This window comes from Meriones unguiculatus, chromosome 4 (genome assembly GCF_030254825.1).
Source record: "Meriones unguiculatus strain TT.TT164.6M chromosome 4, Bangor_MerUng_6.1, whole genome shotgun sequence".
NCBI lineage: Eukaryota > Metazoa > Chordata > Mammalia > Rodentia > Muridae > Meriones > Meriones unguiculatus.
This window is the reverse complement of record NC_083352.1, coordinates 7,977,319-7,998,961: the sequence shown is the minus strand read 5'-3', so window position 1 is coordinate 7,998,961 and position 21,643 is coordinate 7,977,319. Positions and strand designations below refer to the sequence as shown.

General features: G+C 49.2%; 1 protein-coding gene across 1 annotated transcript in view; it reads right to left on the bottom strand.

The window, feature by feature from the left end:
- Positions 1-2,632: 2,632 nt before the first annotated feature.
- Positions 2,633-21,643, bottom strand: part of LOC110559730 (coagulation factor X-like) — a 28,454-nt gene continuing 9,443 nt past the window's right edge. Inside the window, exons 9-17 of the mRNA XM_021655313.2 lie at positions 21,239-21,267; positions 19,366-19,485; positions 17,128-17,291; positions 12,702-12,726; positions 11,640-11,753; positions 9,794-9,925; positions 7,201-7,433; positions 4,991-5,108; positions 2,633-3,239 (exon numbers count right to left, since the gene is read on the bottom strand). Of these exons, the coding sequence (XP_021510988.1) occupies positions 2,650-3,239; positions 4,991-5,108; positions 7,201-7,433; positions 9,794-9,925; positions 11,640-11,753; positions 12,702-12,726; positions 17,128-17,291; positions 19,366-19,485; positions 21,239-21,267 (1,525 nt within the window). The 3' untranslated portion in view covers positions 2,633-2,649. The remainder of the gene's footprint in view (positions 3,240-4,990; positions 5,109-7,200; positions 7,434-9,793; positions 9,926-11,639; positions 11,754-12,701; positions 12,727-17,127; positions 17,292-19,365; positions 19,486-21,238; positions 21,268-21,643) is intronic.

The window sequence follows — 21,643 nt, the reverse complement described above, 5'->3', positions numbered from 1 at the left end:
GTTTTTTTGTTTGTTTGTTTGTTTGTTTGTTTTCTGAAGGAGACTGTCTTTTATTTTATCCCCTGTCACCCAGGACAACTTTGGATGAATTCTTTGGATGAAACTGAGGTCCAGGCAGGGGGAGCAAATTCCCAGAGGAAGTTGTTCTGCTCACTTAGAGCTGAGCCTGGGGCGCAGAGCCCTGCTCCGCTTCTGACTTCTTGGCTCGCCTATTTTCTGGGCATGGGCCCCTCCCCAGTGCTCACCAGGGGGGCTGGCATTTTGTTCCAAGATCAGCTTCCACAATCCATCCAGGATGTACAAAACACCGAAGACATCTAGGTCTCATGTTCCTCAACACTGGGAAGGGCGTGCCCACTGTGAAAGCCCCCATCCAGGAGGGAAGTCTTTTTTCCTTTTGCCCTTTGTGAGGTCTTATTTCTGAATCAGGAAGTGTTGTTCAGGAGCAGAGCCAAGGGAGGACTCTGCTCTTTTCTGCATTCGGTCTAGACGGCAGTGGCACCGTCTGCTTTGGTGACCTGCACTCTCACTGTGCCAGCACCGCAGGGAGCCTGGGTCCCCATCACCAACACCACAGGGAGCCTGGGTCCTGATTGCCAGGCCACAAGGGGGCATGCCTCACTAAATCTAGGATTCACCTTCCTAGTCCCTGATACTCAGGATATGGGTGCTGAATTTCTGCTTGTTTTGAAATTATTGGTGATTCTCTTAATGTTTATGGTGGTAAAAATACATCTAAGGTGAAAGTGTTCTTTCTAGTCTTTTAAAAAATAACTTATTATTTTTATTTTGTGTGAATTGGTCTTTTGCCTGCATGTGTGTCTGTGTGAAGGTGTTGGATACCCTGGAGCTGGAGTTACAGATAGTTGTGAGCTGCCGTGTGGGTGCTGGGAATTGAATCCAGGTCCTTGGGAAGATCAGACAATGTTTCTTAAGGTTTCTGGGAATTGAACTCAGGACCTTTGGAAGAGCAGCCAGTGCTCGTAACCTCTGAGCCCCCAAAATCCACTTTTCAGTGTCTGCTCAGGTTCCCCACACTCACCCAGTTATTGTACTTGCTTTCTCTTGGTTCAGGGAACCTGTGTGGGTGCTACCCTTGTCCTGGGGTTGTTGGGGACGAGGGACTTCTTGTTCTTAAGGACAGCCACAAAGTACATTCGCGGAGGCAGGTGAAACTGTGGTCTCCCCACTTGCTGACCTGCAGGCAGGGCCAGTGGGCCACACTGTGGAGGTGTTCTTCAGTGTCCACATCCCGACCCAGCTTGGAGAGGTCAGCTCTGCTCGCAGACCCCAGCCTCACTCTCAGATACTACAGTTCTAGGAAATCAAGTGTTGTTTTTGTTGACTTTTCCCAACCTTGCAAAACCTGTTTACAAAGGACTCTGTCCAGCTCTTGATTTGGGGGCGGCTTTGAACTGGAACCTTTAAACTTTGCTTAGGAAAGTTATGCAAAGTGTAAGCTGTAGGTACTTTCGGAAAAAAGTTACTCTATTTACTGACAGTAGGCTTTGTTTCCACAGGCATTTTAGCTTGGAGCTTAGAGGCAACGGATGACTGGGGGGTGGGGGGAGACTTGTCCTGTCCAGTCCCACCGTGCCACTCCACACCTGCTTTGGTGGCACGATAGTGTCTGGAGGAGTTCCAGAAACTTCTGGGTTAGATCCACCTAGAGACTTAGACTTTGATGTCTGGGATAAGGCCAGGACTTAGGCTTTGCAAAGACCCCTCTGGGGTCTCCTAACCAAAGCCAGAGCTAAGATCCACGTGTTGGGGGGTAGGTCACTGTTGGCGATTGGTGAGCTGATACCATGCTCAGGAAGAAGGGCCTGTGCACATTCAACACCCTGTTTACCTCAGGGAAACTCCATGCACACTCACCAGGCAGCCCATCTTGGGAGAGGCTTGTGCACACTTATCACTCAGCCTCATTCTGGAAAGTACCGTGCGCCTTGCCACACGGCCCAGCCCAGCACAGAACTCAGCTCAGCAGAGTGCAGGCACACTGGCCAGACAGCACAGCTGAGGCAGACCTCCTGCACCACACCCAAAGACAGCCCTGCATAGGACTGGGCCTGGCGTGGATCTGGGTAAAAGGTCCCTTTATTTAGACAAAGATCTTAGCCTTTCTGCCCAGGATTCTTTACTCTCAGTAGGTGTCATGGTACCAGCAATTCTATGTTGCTGAGTTCCTAAGGGAGAGTGAGGGTTCTCTGGCCAGGCAAAGGAAGCATCAGTGTCTGGGGCCTCACGACCTAAAGGGGCTTCCGGGCTGAAGTCTCTGTCCCACTGTGTGTGCATGTGAGTGTGCACTCAAGTGCCTATGGCTGTGAACATTTATTCTCAAGGTAGTTAAGCACATTTGAGAGGGTCAGTTTGACCACTCAAAATCAGAGTCATATGCTGTGATTATAAGCAGAGACAGCTCCATCCAAGTGTGAGCAGAGCCCTAATCCCCTAGAGCCCTGACTTCCTAGAGCTCAGTCTGGCTCAGGAAGATGAACCTTTGCTCAGGTAGAGCCTGCTTCTTCTGCCACGAAGTCAAGGGAAGACCAGACCAAAAGAGCCCATCCCTGCAGGCAGGCATCCCTGCTCTGGCTGCAACATTCAGCACCACCAGATGCGACCCAGAAGGTTGAGAGAATGATTGTTTTAATGAGGAGGACTCGGGGACCTTGGGGTCTGAGCTGTGGGCAGTGCCTTGGCTTTCATGGACCTGTCAATCCACTTGAGGAAGGCTGTGACCTTCGTGTAGATCCCGTATTTCCCTTTCCTCGCACACCCTTCTCCCCAGCTGACAATGCCGGTCACAAAGTAGGTGTCTTTGAACCGGGTGACATGGGGACCCCCGCTGTCCCCCTGGCAGGCATCCTCCAGCTTGGCATCATAGCCTGCACAGAACATGTTCTGTGTGATGGTGAAGCTGCTGGAGAGCTTGCAGGTGTTGCGGTCCACATAGGGCACCTCCAGCATCTTCAAGATGTGTGACTGGCGGCCCTTCTCATGCGTACGGCCAAACCCGCTCACGATGCCCGTCTTTTGTGTCATCAGCGTGGCCTCGGCCCAGTCTTTCTGAGGCAGGCAGGCAGGGGCCACATTCATGCGGAATGTGATGGGGGTCTTGAGCTTGAGCACCGCGATGTCAAAGTCATAGGTCTCCTTCACAAACCTGTTGTGCTTTATGACCACATCCACCTCATGAACCATCTCATTGCCTTCCTCTTTCTCCGTGTTCCGGTCCCCTGGAGCCAGAGAAGGAGAGAGCAGTTCCGAGGGAGTTAGTTCCGAGGGCCAGGGGTTTGTATATCAGCTACCTTTCGTCCTATCATGAAGGAAATGGAGGCAAGTGCATCTACATGAGTTTGAGGCCAGCATCGTCGACATTGTAAGCCCAGGCCAACCATACTACATAACTAGATCCTGTCTCAACAAGAAAGGAAAGAAGGAAGGAAGAAAAGAAGGAAGGAGGGGGGAAATAAAGACAAAAGAAAAGAAAAAAAAAAAAGAAAGAGACAAGGAGTTTGCTGGCTTATGTCAACTTGAGACAGCTGGAGGCATCCGAGACCAGGGAACCTCAATTGAGAAAATGCCCCTATAAGATTGGGGTACAGGCAAGCCTGCAGCATTATTTTAAATTAGTGATTGATGGGGGAGGGCCCAGCCCATTTTGGGTGGTGCTATCTTTGGGCTGGTAGTCTTGGTAGTAGAAAGTGGACTGAACAAGCTACGGGGAGCAAGCCAGTAAGCAGCACTCCTCCACAGCTGTTGCATCAGTTTCTGGCTCCAGGTTCCAGCCCTGTTGGAGTTCCTGTGCTGACTTCCACTGATGGTAAACGGTGATGTTGAAATGTAGGCTGAACAAACCCTTCCCCCGCAAGGAGCATATGCGTGTATTCCTAGCACTCAGAAGGACAAGACAGGTGCTTTGTAAATTCAAGAATAGTTCATTCTCTGTAGAGAAACCCATCTCAAAAAATAAACATAAATGTACTTAAAAGGTCCTCTGTCTTTCTTCTAGGGGTTCACCTTGTAATCATGTTTTTAACGTATCTTTTTTTAAATGGTTTATTTTATTAAGTGTGTGTGTTTGCCCGCATGTATAGGTATGTGCACTGTGTGCATGCCTAGTGCCCGTGGACGCCAGAAGAGGGCATCAGATCCCCCCTGAACCGGCATTACAGACAGTTGTGAGCCACCGCTGAGATCTGGGGACGGAACCCAGGTCCTTTGCAAGAGTGGTAAATATTGCTAACTGCTATGCCGTCTCTGCAGTTCCCTGATCACATTTTTGTGCGCAGGTTTGGGACGTCAGTGCTTTCCAGTGCCTCTTGCTTTGGCGGATGCTCCCTGAGCATTTCCTGCAAGCTGGGTCTGTCAAGCTGCTCAGGGCCAAGGGTCTCCTGTTCCTGACCCGAGCTACACATCCGTCCCCCTGGCCGTGTACTGACCTGAAGGCACAGTGCTGCTGACTGAAAGGAGAATGCAGTAATTTCTCAATCACGACTGGAGTTAATTTACCGCTATGCCCATGGGAAGTCGAGGCTTTGGGTGCAGAGTTTGGGAAATGAGACACTGCAATAACCTCACCTATCTCTTTGTTAAATTTGGAGTGTAGAAATGGCAGACATTTTCAAACTGCACCTGAGGCTTGTACTGGAAGTTCAGTGGACAGCGCATGCATCTCATGGAAACATATCGAAATGAATGAAATGAAGAGAGGGAGGCTGGAGAGGCTTTGAGGAATGGACTCTGAGAGAGGACTGTCATGAAAGACACATCAGAGACACCGAAGAGGAAAGTCTCTACAGGGAATGGCCTGGCAGGGGAGGAAGGAGAATGTGACTGCCCACCCTCCCCCTCCTTTTCTCCATCCCTCCCCTCTGTTTCCCAAGCCTCTTTCTATGGATGAGCTCTCCTTTGGGTGGGTGTTGCGAACAGATCCCTGTGTTCTAGAGATCCCGGGGAGAGCCTGAGATGCTGGAGTGGCACTTACCTACCCTCACCTTGAATCGCTTGGCTTGGTGGAGACAGTGGGCCGCCGTGAGGATGTAGAGCTCATTCAAGATGGTGCCTCCACAGAACCCTTCGTTGTCTTCATTGATTAGCAGAGCCTGGGACCAGAACAGAATGTGTGTGACCCCACCTACAGTCTCCAGGAGGGCCAGGCCAAACCAGCTAGGCCATTTGGGCTCTCTGAAGCATCTCAGAGCCTTTTCTACAAGTCTTCTGCCTGTTTTTCCGACCATACCTTTCTCCTTCCGTTGGGCTACCCCAACAGCCTGCCTTTTCTGCCTGTCTGCTGCCCAGAGAGTGCATGGAACCGTTCTCTTAGTTCCTGATCCTGATAGAGACCCCACAGCAAGGCTCTGCTCTACCCCCACTAGCCGGTCCTATGCCTCCTCTGGCCCTGCACCTCTTGTGGCATTCATGCAAGGGGCCCAGCCCTTCCTGCCTGGCACTCTGTATATGCTCCAGTGGACAGTGTTTGACAAATGCCTGGGAACACCCAGCTGTGTTTCCTCAGGATGGTTTTGCTCTCTGGGATGATTGCTCCGGCCACATGCGGCTGCTCTGAATGAGATATTCTGCTGTCAGCACAACTGAGCAGTGGCCCAAGGCAAGCAAGTGCTCGTGGCCAGAAGAGGAACACTGGGCACTTGGCCTGCAGGGCTTGGACACCAAGTGTTGACCGGGTTGCCCTTCTCCAGGGAATCCCTATCCTCTAGTTGCAGCTAACACTGCACTCAGAGAGTCAGTGCCCAGGCTACATGGCACTTACCTTTGACCCCAGGACTAGGGAGGCAGAGGCAAGCAGGTCTCTTGTGAGTTCGAGAGCAGACTGGTCTGCATAGTGAGCTCCAGACCAACCAGGCCAACACAGTAAGACCCCATCTTTAAAAACAAAAACAAACAAAAAACAAAAAACAAACAAACAAAAACAGGCGTTCCACAGTGTTAAATCCTGAAAGAATTCTTGATTGTTGTTCACAGCTAAAGAAGACAGTGAGTTTATCTCTTATTTTCTTTTTTCTTTTAAAAAAATGTATGTATGTATTGTTTTTTAGTTTTCTGAAACAGGGTTTCTCTGTGTAGTCCTGGCTGTCCTGGACTCACTTTGTAGACCAGGCTGGCCTCAAACTCACAGAGGTCTGCCTGCCTCCGCCTCCGGAGTGCTGGAATTAAAGGTGTGCAGTATCACACCCCACTTATTTTTATTTTCTTAAATTATGTTTACATGTGTGGAAATGTACAGGTGAGTGGCAGTAGCTGTGGAGGCCAAAGATATTAGATTTCCTGGAGTTGAAGTACCAGAGATTGTGAACTGCTTGATGGAAGTGCCAAGAACTGAACTCTGGTCCTCTGGAAAAGGAGGACACACTCTTACCACTGAGCCATCCTCCTAGCCCCATTTATCTTTGATAATTATGTAAAGTCAAACCTTACTTGAGCGACAAGGGAGAGGAAGCCAGTCTAGGACCCAAGGAGGTCTTCCCTAAGGAGGAGCCGATAGGAGAGCAGGTTTCTCTTATCTGCACCCCATCAGAACCCTTGGTGAGTGTTCTGCAGCCCCCCTGCCAATAAGAGACCTCCTAGCCTACACACAACAGCCACTCCGGGCCCAGAACAGCGAGTTCTCAGAACGTGTCCGAATGGTGTCACGTTGTAGGCTAAAACTCCTGCCTCTGGTCAACAGCACCTGTGCCCTGCAGGTCGAGGGTGTTTAGGTGATTTCTGGGGATTGCTGGCGGCTCTAGAGCCGTGGTTCCCAACCTTCATAACGCTGCGACCCTTTGGTAGAGTTCCTCATGTTGTGGTGGCCCCCAACCATAAAGTTATTTCATTACTACTTTAGGATTGTAATTTTGCTACTGCTATGATCGTAAGGTAAATATCTGATATGCGACTCCCAAAGGGCTTGTGACCAACAGGTTGAGAGTCACTGCTCTGGGATTTTTCTTCTCGGAGAGGCGTTTAGGTTTTGGATGCTGGAAAGCTCAAGTGCCAGTTATTCTTTAAGGCATTTTACCTGTCTGAGCATTTAGATGTTTTTGTTTAATTTTTTTTTCAAACTAGAAATGAAATGATGACCACTAGGAAGGGCCTTTGCAGGTCTGTGTTGCTGACCCTTGGAGGGCCATCCCACCAGTCTGTAGCATGGGAAGCTTGCTCTACTTGCAGCCAATACTAGCTTAGGCCAGTTACCTGCCAGGGACACTCGCCATCCTCACACTCTCTGCCGCCCACAATCCGAGTAAGGTCCCTTCCGTCCTTCTTGGGCTGTGTCTCGTTGAGGTTGAGTAGGTCATAAGGATTCTCCGTAGGGGATAGGATATCTAAGTCCAGTAGGTCTTCAGAGACAGCCTCAACGCTGCTGGTATTCTGGGCCACAGCCCTCTTCCTGCGTCCTATAGTGACTTTTCCACAGGGGAAGGGTGCTGAAAGAATAGGGACAACAGAGGCCTCAGCAATGCAGATGCTCCACAGGCCCAGGGAGGCTCCCTGGAAGGCCATGGTGTGACAGTTAAGCCTGGCTGAGAGTCAAGAGAGAGATTAGTAAAATACAGCTCGTCGTGTATCTGTGTATCTGTAAGGACGTTTCTAGAGATTAACCAAGAGGGGGAGACATGTCCAAGAAGCAGCACTATCCATAGTCTGGGGATCCAAATAAAATTAAGAGAAGGACAAACCTTGTTGGCATAGATGTCTTCCTTCTCCAGTGCTGGTGGCCATTGGGTGAGCTCATTTGCTCAGCTACTTTCCCTAACCGTGATGGATGGAAACCTCTGAGACCACATCTAAAGCAAACCCTTCATCCTTTACATTATGTCAGCTATTTTGTCACAGCACTGAAATTCTGGTACCCAGGGTGGGGTTGTTGCTATGGCTACTTGGTCATGTGGTTCAAAAGGCTCGGGGCTAGTTTGTGGGAATAAATTGAAAGCATTTAAAGATGTGAGCTAGAGGAAGCTTAGAATTCTGCTGGCAAGCCTACATGGGCGGCTCCACTGAGAGCTTAGGAGACAAGAATGCCGATAGAATTGTGGCTAGAAAAGGTTAGGGTCCTGAAGTTTTAGAAGGGAACAGGAACTCTGAAGAATTGGATTGGAGGTCTTTGACTATTAAGACCTTGTTCACATTTTTTCTAGGCCCCGAGACTGTGGGAGCCATATTTTAAAGATGATAGACAAATTAAATTGGTGGAAGAAATTTCTTGGCAGCCCAGCATTCAGGCTGAGGCATGGTTGTTGCTAGCTGCTTTAACTAAGTTTACAGTGAGAGCCAGAAACAAAGAGCAAAAGCCAAAAGACTTAAAAAGCCTTTAGGTTTTACAAAGAAAGGAGTAGAAACCAATGGTAAGAAGGGGACCCTGCAGCCTGAGGCTGAGCATAGTGGCTATTCTGCACCACTGATGCTTTAAGGACACGTGGTTGCAATGTGGCCTTTGCTTGTGCTCCCATGAGATGTGATTGTGAAGGACTGGGGCCTCTTGCTGGAGACACAATGCCTATTGCCCTAGTTTGTTACGTCTGGGCTGAGCTATGTAGTCGTCATAACCTTTTGAAGTATGCTAAGCAAGCGCTCTCATACTGAGCCACACCTCAGCCTTTTCTTATGTTTTCAGATATTAAACTTTATCTTGAATTGATTTGTAATTATCCCCGGAGTTAAAATAATTTGTAAACATATCAAGAAATAGCTCCAGTTAAAATTTTCTGAACTACCTTAAGCTTAAGAAATGTCAGTAGAAAAAAAGAATCTCCTTGTCTTTTTGTTGTTGAGAGATTTCATGTTAAACAATTGAGTTCATTCTTGGAGGATGTATTTTGGGCCATTCTTTTCTGATTACTTAACTTCTGAGATAAATTGTCTTCAGTGAGCAGTGGATGTGACGGGAAGAGGAAGAAATGGCTCAGCATGTTGAGTCCCATCTCCTTTATGTGTATGTTTGTCCAGGTTCTATATGAGCCCAAGACTGCACTTCTCCCACACCTGGGAATGCTCTAGAGGAGTGAGGGACCAACTGTGAACTGACAGGCTGGCTTTTCAGAGTTGAGAGGTGCTTTCCTAGCTCACCATGTCTATAGAGCCCACGTGAGCCTTTCTCACAGATCTTAGAAGGGGTTCATTCCCCTGGCCCTTCATGTTCCTCAGCCCATCTGGCACTCACTGCTCTCCAAGAGCCTCCTTAGTAGTGGTTCAGGCACTCAAAAGACTCGGCACATCCAGCTCTCACCAGGTAAAAAAACAAAACAAAACAAAACAAAACAAAAAAACAATCAACATGGGGACTGCAAAAGTGATACCAATGCTGGGTCCTCTTCCTGCCCTTCTTGACCCGGAAGAGTTCTGTCCTTGACTTGCCCTTGGGATAGTGTGACAACTGTGGCTTCCAGATCCTCAGGCCAGACTTTTGTGACTGCACAAAAGTCACTGCTGGAGCTGTGGGTAGGCCCAGTACAGTGATGCCTGGGACTACCTCCTTTCAGCTGCCTTTGCCAGGAATGAGGCAACAGTGCCAGCCACTTCAGTGAGGGGCCTGAGGCTGAGCAACTTTTTGCTCCTAGATCTAACACCTCTTCTTTCAAACCTAAAGCTTTCGCACTTGAACTGTAGGTCCCAACTCTCATCCTCCATCTCCTGGCACCTTCGGCCTTTGCAAGTCCCACCAGAACACGCCACATCAGCGCCCACAGAGGTGGCATGCTGTCTTCGTGGCCTGACAACCCCTATCTCCATGGCCTGACGACCCCTACACAACAGTGGCGTGTCATCTCCATGGCCTGATGACCCCTACCTGTGGAGATGCAGGACTTGCCATCATCAGCCAGGAGGTAACCACTGGCACAGGAGCACACCACCGAGTTCTGCTCCTCGTTGCAGAACTGGTCACAGTCTCCATTGTCTAGGCTGCAGAGTCTCCGAACAACTGCAAAGCAGAGGACAGATGAGCTCATAGACAGGTGATGAATTCAGACATGCCAGCTACATCTGCTAATCTCAGTCATGCCCAGGCAAGGGGGTATGCAAAGAACCTGAGTCTCAAGGAAGACACACATGAGTGGTTCCCATGATAACAATGACATGTCAGCCCCATGTAAGCCTTTCTCCCTGTTGCTGCTTCCCCCAAGAGTGGGAGGGACATTTGACATATGCACAGGTTCGGGGAGGAATACCCGGCATCCCCACAGGGCTCTTCACTGAAAAGCTTTGTGAGGACGGGCGGGCATGTGTCCTCTGTTGAGTACCATGCACATCCTGCTCGCCCAGGGTGCTGCCCTTGGCATGGGGGAAGAGTTGCATCCTAGCTGCAGCTCTTTCTTCCATCTCCCAGGAACAATGGGCATTTGAGCTCTGCCCTGGCCCCACTGTTGCACCAGGCACCCTGCTGTGGGCATAGTGTGGTTTGGGATCAGGGTTCCTGTGAAACTCGGAAGGAATAATCATCATGGGAGGTTTACGGCAGGAAGCCAGGAACCAGGTCCAGAGTGTACGGGGGGGTGGTGTGGGTTGTCATCTAAGTCCCACCGCTCTGTGTCCATGCTGTTAAGTCGAAGAAGTGAAGGCACCTTGGCTTGCATGAAATTGAGGTGTAGCACCCACTAAACTCCCTTGGTAACTCCTGACCAGCATTGTATCTCAAGGATGACTGAGTCCATAGACCTCCATCCACAGCATCGAGGACCAGAGGCACCCACTCGCTTTTAGCACAGGCTGGCCCTACTCACGCTAATAACCATCTCTAGAGCAATTTGCCTTACAGCCCCCTTCTTGGGCTTGGGTGAACAACAACAACAACAACAAAAAATTATGGAGTAAAAGGCACCTTACTGGAATTTTAGCTCCTAAGTTGTGCCCCTCAGCAGATCTGTTGGTTTATGGTGTGCAGAGGTCTGAGGTTCTGTGGAATGGTTCATACTTATAAGCAGGCACTCTCTGGGAGAGTCCTGAGGGCATCCAGATAAAAATCTCACTCTATAAGGAGAGTCATTTAACCCTGGACGTGGTGAAACACATCTGTGACCCCAGAATGTGGGGAGCTGAGGCAGGAGGATTGCTGGGAGTTCAAATCTGGAGTGGGCTATGCAGTAAGTTCTTAGCCAGCTCTGGACAGAGAGTGAGGGCCATCTCAAAAAAAAAAAAAAAAAAAAGCAATTAAAAAAAAAAAACGCAAGTAAAAGAAACCCAGTTCTTTCTTGTTAGGGAAAATTAATCTGATAGTAACATAAATTTTTATTTAAAAATGTAGTCATTGTTGTAAAAATAGCTTGGTGAGTCTCTGTAGAATCAGTTGGGTACATCCCACATCTAAAAAGGGCAATCTAGACCGTTCTTCGTTGATGTTTGTGGTGGCAAGTGTAAATAAAGGAGATGACTCAGACCATTGCACCCGAGCAGAATGAACAGCTGACCCAGTTATCGGGTAAGTGACATGCTACTGCCATGTCACCTGCCTCCTGGTGCCCTGCGACAGCTCTGGCCCACAGGGAAGCCTTCCCTCTCACATTGCACCACCCCCAGCAGCTTGAGGACACCTCCAGTGAGAATTACTAACGGCTTAGGTTGGCCTGTCAGGTGTTTCAGTGTCTCTGTCTTCCCTACTCTTGGCATGATCCAACTGTCCATAAAGCAGAGGGACTTACAGAATTCACAGTTTTTGCCTTCGAATCCCTCTGCACAGGTGCACGTGTACTCCTGAAGGCCATCGCGACACTGGCCCTGATTCTGGCAAGGACTGCTTTCACACTGGTCGCCATCTGCACAGGGAGGATTTGGAAAGCAAGGTTGAAGGCATTTCGCCATGGAAACCACTGACACTGGGTGGACCTTGCCCTTGCATTCACTTTGCAGATGGCCTGGGCTTGCCTCTCCTCCTTGAGAATCATTCATCATGTCTACATTTCGCTTAGGTTCCATTTTGGTGGCTACATGTGTGTGATACTCCTGTTCCTTGCGTCGTTGGCTGGGTCCCTGATCTCTGCTAGAATGTATTACAAGGTGTTTGCAGCCTCTCCGGAAAGGAGGAGGACTAGGGGACAATGTGACCCTTATTTCTGGACTGGGTGTTCATCAAGGAATGTGGGGATCCTCTTCCTGAGGTGCCTAGGTGTAGAATGAGGATCGGAAGTTGATCCAGCCCCAGCACAGACTCCACCTCTCTTTGTACACCACTTGCTCAGAGGCAGGGCTGGTCGCTGTCTGGAAATAACTTCCAGGGAGTCATGCCCAGTATCATCTGCGGTGCAGTGAATGGTCATCAGAGTGATCACCTTTTAGAGAGTCCAGTGTTCTGAGCTCCACCTTTTGCTCTAACTTGCTGTACTTATTAGTTTGGTGTCGTCTGCTGAGGAGAAACTGGCTGAAATATGTCAGAGCCACCCGTGGCGGGAACACCTGCAGTCCCAGTTGCTCAAGAGGCTGTTATGAGGGGGCTTGAGCCTGGGAATTTTCAGCCACTCTGGGCAACAGAACAAGAGCCCATTTAAAAAGATGTGGACTTTAGTAAATAATAAAACTTGAATGAATATAAAGTTATTATAAAATACTTACTTAAAGCATTTATGGAAATCCAGAAGGGAAAAGTGTAGGTAAATAAGGTTTGAACAGGAATGGAATTCATAATGTTTTCAAAAGCCAGTCTTTCTCTTGATTTAAATATGTTAAGGAGTCTCTCTCATTTATGATTGAGGTAGAAAGCATCTCACCTTTGTATTTGTACCAGAATTCATTCTAAAAGAAAAAAAATATTTTAAGACACATTAGAGAAGACAGACATTTCGCACTAATAGTAATCATCACCAGTAACCTTCCCCGAGAAACATTCCAGAACTTCTCCATCTGAAAGGGAACCCTTCCAGGGTGCTTCATTCCTGAGGGGTCTGTCTCCCATCTGCTTCAACATGGCTCTCACTGAATGGTGGAACAGCATTGCAAAGTAAACAACAAGAAAACAGGCTAGAAGAAACAGCTGCATTCATTCTACACCACTGGTGTGTGATGCTCATCCCTAAAGAAATAAAAAGATCACGGGCTGCCAGTCATGAGTGCAAAAGGCATAAACTAATTGGCAAAAAACAGGTCAAGGTCTGCCTAACCCTAATGGAAGGTCAGAGTTCACACAGCTGGTCCTTACCCCCACTCCCCATTCAGATCTATCTGGGATGTTGGAATAAGATCTTAACTAGAAATGGAACTCTGTGGATGCAGATTAGGATGAAGACCTGGATGAGTTTATTCAGAATTCTCATATGTTCTCAACTCATGGGAATGTCCATTTCAAAGTAAGAACCAGGAGAACTGGAGCCAGGAGGAGGAAGGTCATGGGAGAGGACAGTACAAGTCTCACAGGTTCAAAATCAATGTTAGTATTTATAAAGAATGGAATCTATCACCTGGTGAAGACATACCCTTGTCTCCTCCTCCTTTAAGAGTTAATCTTATGTGGTAGTCAGCGACCTCACTAAGGTACCACACCTAGGCAGATGGGCCCACCTTAAAATAATGTGTAGTCCCTACCCTCTTGCACAATCCCTAATGCCATCCCTAAGGTGATGAAGCCTGGGTCTGCCCACCTTTCTAAGTCTTGACATAACAAAGGCATAACTATCTTTTTCTTTTGTATGCTGACTGCAGTCTAACTATACTTTTAAACTCCCCAACTAATGCATTGGACTTCCTGGCTCTTTTAGGACTCCTCTGTCTGCAATGTGGCTGCCTGCAGCCAGGGGCTCTCGGCCGTCACCTTGCCTCAAGGGGCATGGCTTCTGTTCCTTCTTTTGATTCTTCTCCTCCCACAATCCAGACAATTTGCCTGTCCTCAGGCTGTCCTTTTAAACTCTAATATATTATTAATGGGACTAAGAACCCAAAAGAGGAATCCCAGTTTCGTAGGTATCATGTGATGGCTTTGCTGGGAACTCCGGGGTTCCCAGTAATGCTTCTTCCCTGGGTTTTAATTCTTTAACTGGCAGAGAGAACCAGCCTGTTCTGCAGCCCTAGATGACATTGTGTTAAGGGTTAAGGCTTTTATGTGGCGTTAGGTTATGAAAGCTTTGCCACTGTGAGGCGACTGAGGACTGGAGCTTTCACAATTCCTCCTTGTGCTTTTCCTCTGTCCTCCATACTGAGGACTAGGCAACAAGGAACCCTCTGGAAGCAGACACAGGCTCTCACCAGACACCAACTGCTGCCACGTTGTCCTTGGACTTCCTACCTTCCTATCTTACAAACAGCAAAAACCTCATGCTGTTTGTAAATTACCTAGCCTAGGGCATTTTATTATAGCAGGGTAAAGGGATTAAGATGAAGGGATTCCACTTACTGAAAAAAGACAATTTCTTATCTACTATACAATTTCTTATCTACTTGTTATAGGGATCATGCCCTTAATTCACAGTGCTCCACTTGCCTCTGCCTGCTGATTGCTGGGATTAGAGGCATGCACCACATTTGGGAATGAAAGGAATTCTTGACTCCTTTTCTCTTTTCTGGTGGCTGAATTGAGCTATGGTCGCCCAGCGGACAGCAACGTAAGAACTTTTTTGTGCACCATGATCTGCTGAAGTCAGAATATATCTGGTCACGTGACCCGAGTGATGATTACTCTCCAGACTGACTTGCAGTGGTGTGCTAGGATGTTCATCTGCTACGTTTTCCCTCCTCATCTTGTCTTTTGTGGCAGGAAGCATATTTCCTCATGTTACAAGTATCTTGTAGAAACTCACGACACAGCTGATGCTCTTGCTCCAGCCAGTTATAGGATGGATCACATAGAAGTTTCCAACCTACAGACATGGCCTCGCCATGTTTAATGGCCTTGGCTTGTTTTTCAAAAGGCTGTCTCAGCTCAGTTTAAACGCTACTTGCTTCCTTCATGACCAACAGGCCAAAGTTCTCTGTTAGAGCCTCCTTAGAGTGGTCCACTGACTAGAAGACTACTTTGTGGGTGTCGGAGGAATGTGGGGTGGGGAAATTACCCCAGCACTCCTTCCCTGCCCAGCCTGCTGAGGAGCCTGGATGTGGTTGGAGGTGGAGAGCTGTCAAGGCTCATATCACACCAAGGTCATGAAGAGTTGTTTGGGTTTCTTCAGTCCCTTTCTGTCAGCTTCACTTCCAGGACTTCCTCAGGCTTTCCTACTGTGCCAGTTCTCCCCAAAGGTGGAATTATCAGATTTCTGATGGGTATGTGACCGAGCTACCACTCACAGATTATCTCCTCATCCCTGACAGGATCTTTTCTGTGATTTCAGTGGGATCAGAACAGACTGTGTGGTGGATTCAGGGTAGTGAGTCAAATGAGCCACTAGTCGAGGGAATGGCATTCATATTCTTCAGTCTAGTCAATGTCACTGAATACTAGAGTCTTACGGTAAAGTTCTGGAACAATCCTCCTCTCGGAGTTCACACTCGGTTTGCTGTGTCAGGTGAAGCGCGCTTGGCATGGGTGTCCTTAAAGAGTCGGGATGACTTAGTGCGCCTGATGAATGCCTTCCCCAGGGAATCATCTGTAGTTAAGTCCAAATGGTTTCAATGATGTTATGCTTTAACATCTTTGAAGAGAAAGCGAAGTGTAGTGCTCTGGGAGCTGTGAGGTGCCTGCGCAGCTTTGTAGAGGGTGTGCTAATCCTTCCCGTGTTTCTAGGATCCCAAACTCAGTGTGTCTCCTAAGGCTGTTATTTGATGTGCATATAAAAGCAAAGCCAGCTCATCATTCCCTGAGCTGGCTTTGCTTGTAACGTTACCTCTCTCATGGTTTGACTCTGAACTGTCCTTCTGAGGCTCTCTACTGAAGAACGGTTGGTTGCCAGGTGGTGGTAAAATTTTGGGAAGCTCTGCAAACATTAGGTGGGGCATATCTGGAGGAATTAGGTGACTGGGTGGGAGTGTCATTGGAATCTTGGCTCCAGCTCCTGCCTCCCCCTTTGTTTCTCTTCTGTCAAGGGAGAACATGTTTCCTCTGGTTGTTGCTCTTGTGTTCTGTGTAAGCTCATGAAATGAAGTGATCACAGACTGGAAGAACCAAAATGTAACGAAAGCCAAAATACTTTATGCCTTTAAATGTTCCCTCAGGTATTTAGCCGTGGCCATCTGAAAGCAAATGATCTAATTCCAGTCTTCAGGGATCACACTGGCCTAACCCCCCCCCCCCCCCCCAGTGATCTTTGTCAAATGGTCCTGGCTGCGGGTGGATCGAATTCCTAAATGATGCTGGTGATGTGGCCACGAAAGTTGTGCAGGTCTTGCTCTGTGGCCTTCAGTGCTGGCAGCAGGACGGTAGCTTCCACTTGGGCCCAACAACTGCCTGGAATAACCGCTTCTCCGTAAGTTCTTCCTTGGCTGCCTTTCTGGGGGAACTCCCTACTTTTTAGCTCATTCTTCTTACTTTGGGCTCAAATTTCCAGTGGGTACTTGAAGGGCCTCTCCTTCTGGGGCAAAGGAGCAGGCTCACTCCTGCGGCCGTACAACCGAGGATGGAGGTGCTGCTGGCCTCCTGTCATGTCTGTATGCTCTACATGCTCTTAGTCACCAAGCCCTTTACCCACGGGGGTGAGGTGGTGGCAACTGGTGTGTGTTCGTCTTTGAAGCACTGATAGAGACCATGGGGGGATACACACACACACACACACACACACACACACATGTATATACACACACACACATATACACATATGTACACACACCTATATGTATACATACACAGTATGTATGTATATATACACATATGTATATATGTATGTGGTATGTATATGTATATATGCATATATGTATGTATATATACATACACCCACCATAGGTTAACTTGGTCACACTTGCAAGTTCTCATTACCCTTCTGTGGTGTGTCATATCCCTTCCCTCAGATTTCCTACCCAGGAAGACAGTTGGAGAGATGTGGAAGCAAGCAAAATGAATGTCCTACAGGCAACATCTCCAATAACATGACTGGACATTTCATCCCTTGGTTGTTTTCCCTGACTGCCCTTCACAGGCTTACGGGTAAAGGTCTGAATCTGAGAACCCTGCACCAGCTCAGGAGCTGGAATGGCCCAACCTCAGCTAATAAGGAACTGAGAAGACCCAGCTCCCAGCCAGCAAGGAAGATGGTACCCTCAAATGGACCTGGCCTGACTTACTGTCTTGGTAACATCCTTGAAGATTTCTTTCGCCTCTTCATAAACGCACATTTCTTCCACACACTCTCTTTCCAGATTTCCTTTCTTAAACATCTCTTCCAAAAATGAGTTTGCCCTCCGAATCCTTGTCAGCACATTGTTGGCACGCTCCTGGTTAATAAACACTAGAAGACAGGGAAGGTGAAAGGCTCTCATCAGTTACAGGGTCTCTTATCGTTTAGGGCCTCTATACACGCCTGTGTGGAACACAGTATTCCATGTCTGGAATTCTCTTCCCCAGTATGGTGATTAATCTTCACTATCAACCTAGGAGACCGAGACACAGCTCTGGGTGTAGCCATGAGGGTGTTTCCAGAGAGCGCTAACTGAGCGGGACAGATGCATGCTGGGTGTGTGCAGCAGCATCACTCGGCTCAGAGAGAATAAAGAGGAGAAAGAAGAAGGAGAAGGAGAAAGGAGAAGGTCCAGCAGACCAAGCGTTTTCCCTTCCCTCTGCTCCCTGGCTGCCATGGTGGGAGCTGCCACACCCAGCCATGCCCTTTCTGCCGCGATGGACTAAGCCCTGAACTGTAGCTGGTCTTTGCTACTTGGGGGTTCTTCTTTCTCCTACCCTTTACCCCCTAGTTTCACCCTCCCCCCAACACTAGACAGGAGAGAAACAAGAGGAGAGGGGAGAGAGGAATTAGGAAAACCCCTGAATCTAATTTCTTTTCTTTTGTTTCTTCTTTGCCCACAGCCGCTATCCAAGTGCGACCAGCCTCCCTAAATGACAAACTCCACCTACTGGGAGTTCCCAGAGTTCCAAATGTCACACAATCGCAGAAACTATCTGCAGCTGACAAAACCATGCTTCTACTAGAGCACAAGCCATGCTCTAAATCATGGTCAGCTGCTGCGGACAGCCCGAAGCTGCCCCAGATCCCCACAACTGGGATTAAAACGAAAACACACTCATAACATTTCTGAGTTTTAAAGGAAGCTAAAATCCCAGAATTGCCTACAGCGAGCAAAGAGAAATCCCTCCGCCCTTAAGTTGTCACTGCCAGCTGATGTAAAAGTGCCCAGCTGCACCGTCGGATCTCTCCATTGCATGACCCCTTGGAATGCCACCGTCCTGGCTACCTCCATTTCTCTTGGACTCCTTGCCTGTGTTGTTCTTGTCACAGAACACAGCTGCTGTCTGAGGGCAGGTATCTCCTGGCTTGCCACTGCCATCTCAGTGGGAATGTGGTTCTATAAATGTAGGGTCTGCCTGCCTGTGGCTGTTCTGCAAAGAGTGGGTGCTGTCTGCCTGTCCAGTGAATGAAGGCGACTGGCCTCCAGGTCCTGCCCTTTTGACTAAATCTTTGTCTCCATGAGTGGCTTTGCTGGAACTCTAGACAGCCACACAGACCTACTCTGCCGGCAGCCGGCAGTTCTAATTTGAGTAAAATTAAGACTGACAGCGGCAAACTAAAACTTAGGAACATGAACCCCTGTCTGTGGAAACCAGCAAAGACTCCGCATGTCCTGACACACAGCCTCCTGCTGCTCACTGCTGGCTGTGTGTTTTGTTACTTGTGGCCTTTGATTTTTCCAGTGCCTGAATGTTGCTGTCCTCAAACATGGGGCTGTCTCTGTGGTGCTGACCCTTGGCGGCAACTTGCCGGCATCGACCCATCGATTGAGTGTTAGCAGGTTTGCCAGCGACTTTTTTCCTCAGTAAGGGCTAAATGTCTGGAAGGAACCTTGTGTTGCTGAGGTTGCTTCTTGTGCTGGTGCAGGGCTAGCTCCGTGTGAGCGGAGCCTGCTCTGGGTTAACTGAAATAAGCCCCCTACTTCTTTTTTTTTTTTTTTTTTTTTTTTTTAGCAGGCCTGGCATCTGCTTGTTGCCTGTTTGTACAGCCTTGCCTTGTACGGTTCCTGGCCCAGCGGAGCTTCCTACTCTTGGGGACCCTGGCTCCTGTCTCCTCCATGCCTAGGGTGGCTCTATCTCTGTGTCACTTTCTCTGTTTGTCTCTTCTTGTCTCTGACCTCCTCCCTCTCCTCATCACTCTCCCTCTCCCTCTCTCTCCCTCTCTCTCTCTCTCTCTCTCTCTCTCTCTCTGTTTTGTCTTCTTCTCCTTTCTCCGAGTCCTACATTCATACAGCCCTAACTGTACCTTTAGAAGCCAGCCTGTGGCTGGGCCAGGGAACAGCCCACTCACCCTCCTCCCCACCCCCGGACTAGTCTGCAGTGTGAGGGGCTGCTGCACTTACCACCTCTCCCAGGTAGCAGGAGGCTGGCCAGGACAACATAGAGCAGGCTGAGTCGCAGTAGGCTCCCCATGGCGTGCTCAAGGACAGAAAGCTGCTGTGACAGGCATGGGGCAAGGTTCACTCAGCCTGAGCCCCAGGTGGCCATGGTCCTTCAGCTTATCCCAGCCTCCTGATTGGAGCCTGGGCCAGCAATGAGGTCAGGGGAGTGAGGACTGTGGTCACCAGCCCTAGCCTTTCCCCAGCAGGCTATCCCTATCCAAAACTTCCTGGCAGGGCCTGCTGTGTGCTGAGAGTAGCAATAGTATCTGATGGGCCTTTTCTGGTTCTCTAACACTCATCCCAGCCCATAATAGAATTTAATACATCTGGTAAAAACATCACTTTCTCATCATTGTTTTCAGGAACAGAAGCTGAGACAGAGATGAAGTAAAGCCTGGGTACCAGGGCAGATGTGGGATTTGCACCCAAGCCCTCGGTCCCCTGGCTGGTCTGACTCTGGAAACAAGCACAGGTGTGAGGCTTGTATGTCTCTTGGACAATGGCTATGTGTTCTAGTCATGGAATCTGGCTGGGCTATTGGGGGACAGGAGCCTTGAACTGTTGGTGTCTTGACACAAGTTCACGTCTCTGATATGTGACATCCAGGATAGTGCACATGGCCCTGGTGGCATACATCAGGGTTGGGGGCGTTCTGCCCAGCAGTCCTGCCACTTCCAGTCCTCCTGCAGGCCTGGAGGGTGGAGAATGTGTGAAGGGAGGTTTGGTATTTGATGGTCAACACCACTTCTGCAGAGCATATGGTTCATGCCTTGGGTTGGCTCCGCAAAGGGGTGGCCATTTTTTCCTCAGCCCTGAAGGAGGAGGCCAGGGAAGGGCAAACCATTTGAGGGCTATAAATGTGGAAACAGCTCCTCTCCCACACTGGGGCCATATGGCTCTGTTGTGAGTGTGTGTGCATATAACTGGGGCTTCAGGCCAGGTAGTGGGGCTTCCCCTGAGCCCTGATATCTTCTTTGTAATGTTACACTCACAGGTTCTAAGCTCATGGTGTCAGCAGGAGGCACCACTGTGCCTGGAAAACAGTGCCAGAGTCCCTGGAAAACAGTAGTAGAGGCAGCAGCAGCAGCAGCAGCAGCAGCCACAACAACAAAAACAAAGCTCCCTAAACTTGGCTTGTGAGGAGACGGCGCTCACCCTGTGCCCACTTCCTACACGTCGACATGACTGCTCATGTTGATCCCATCCTTATAAGAAGTGTCATCTGGTGGAGCTATTTTTGAGCCTGGGGAGCATGCACACTGTGCCTGCATCAAAAATGGCGCTCCTTTTGCCCACTGTACTGACTGCAGCCTGTGCTGAGTACAGTGGTTAGCTTGGCAATGGCTTATGGCTGTGGCTACCTGTGCTTAGCTGGAGAGTACTGGAATGGGGTTTGGCTTACCACTATTGCCAGTGTCTATTGGTCTTCCTCCCAAGGGTCCAGCCCGTGGATGAGGACAGGGGGTCCAAGCCAAGGGGGTGAGAGGTGCCAGAGTCACTACACAGACATGGGGGAGGGCAAGCAGATGCAGACTCATTTATTCTGGGAGAGAGAGCACAGTATATAGCTTTGGGCGGCCAATCAGGTTCCTCCACACCATCTCTGAGCCTGCCATTGGTTGTTGGTCTCGGGGTAGGCTCCCCAAGGTCAGACCAAGCACCCTTTTGCCCAACTGCTTCCGCAATCACATCAGCGGAAGTCACCCCAGGCTGTGAGCCACAATGGCCTCTTGCCGGGAATTCCCACAAGTGCCAAGAGGGCCGTGGCATGCTGTGTGTGCCTAACAAACAGGCCCGGTGACGTCAGATGTTGAGGCTGGCCCTGACATCTCACCAGGAGGGAAGACACTGCCGTTCACCAGGCTGCATCAGACCACAACAGAACTTGGAGAAAGCGTGTGGTGCTCCGGTTGTCTGGTGTCAGGGTGCCTGACCTCTGCCCTGACTGGTGATGCCTATGCGGAGGTCACTACGCTGAGTCTGTGATGGCGTCAAGCGTGAGAGGCTCACAGCAGACCTGTGGTCTGGGGCTAGGGCCAAACACAGAAGCTGGTGTGAGGGGGGTCCTCCCTTTGTTCCCTACCCTCTCCGTGGTTCTGCTCCCAGAAAGGAAGTGTTGATTTGAAAATAAGCACATCTCACACTTAGCATGTCGGTCTTCAGGGAGCTAGAGCCTCAGCAAGGCCCCTCAAGGGCCCTTGGTGCCTTCTCAGGGCAGCTCTGTGAGCTGGATGCCTGC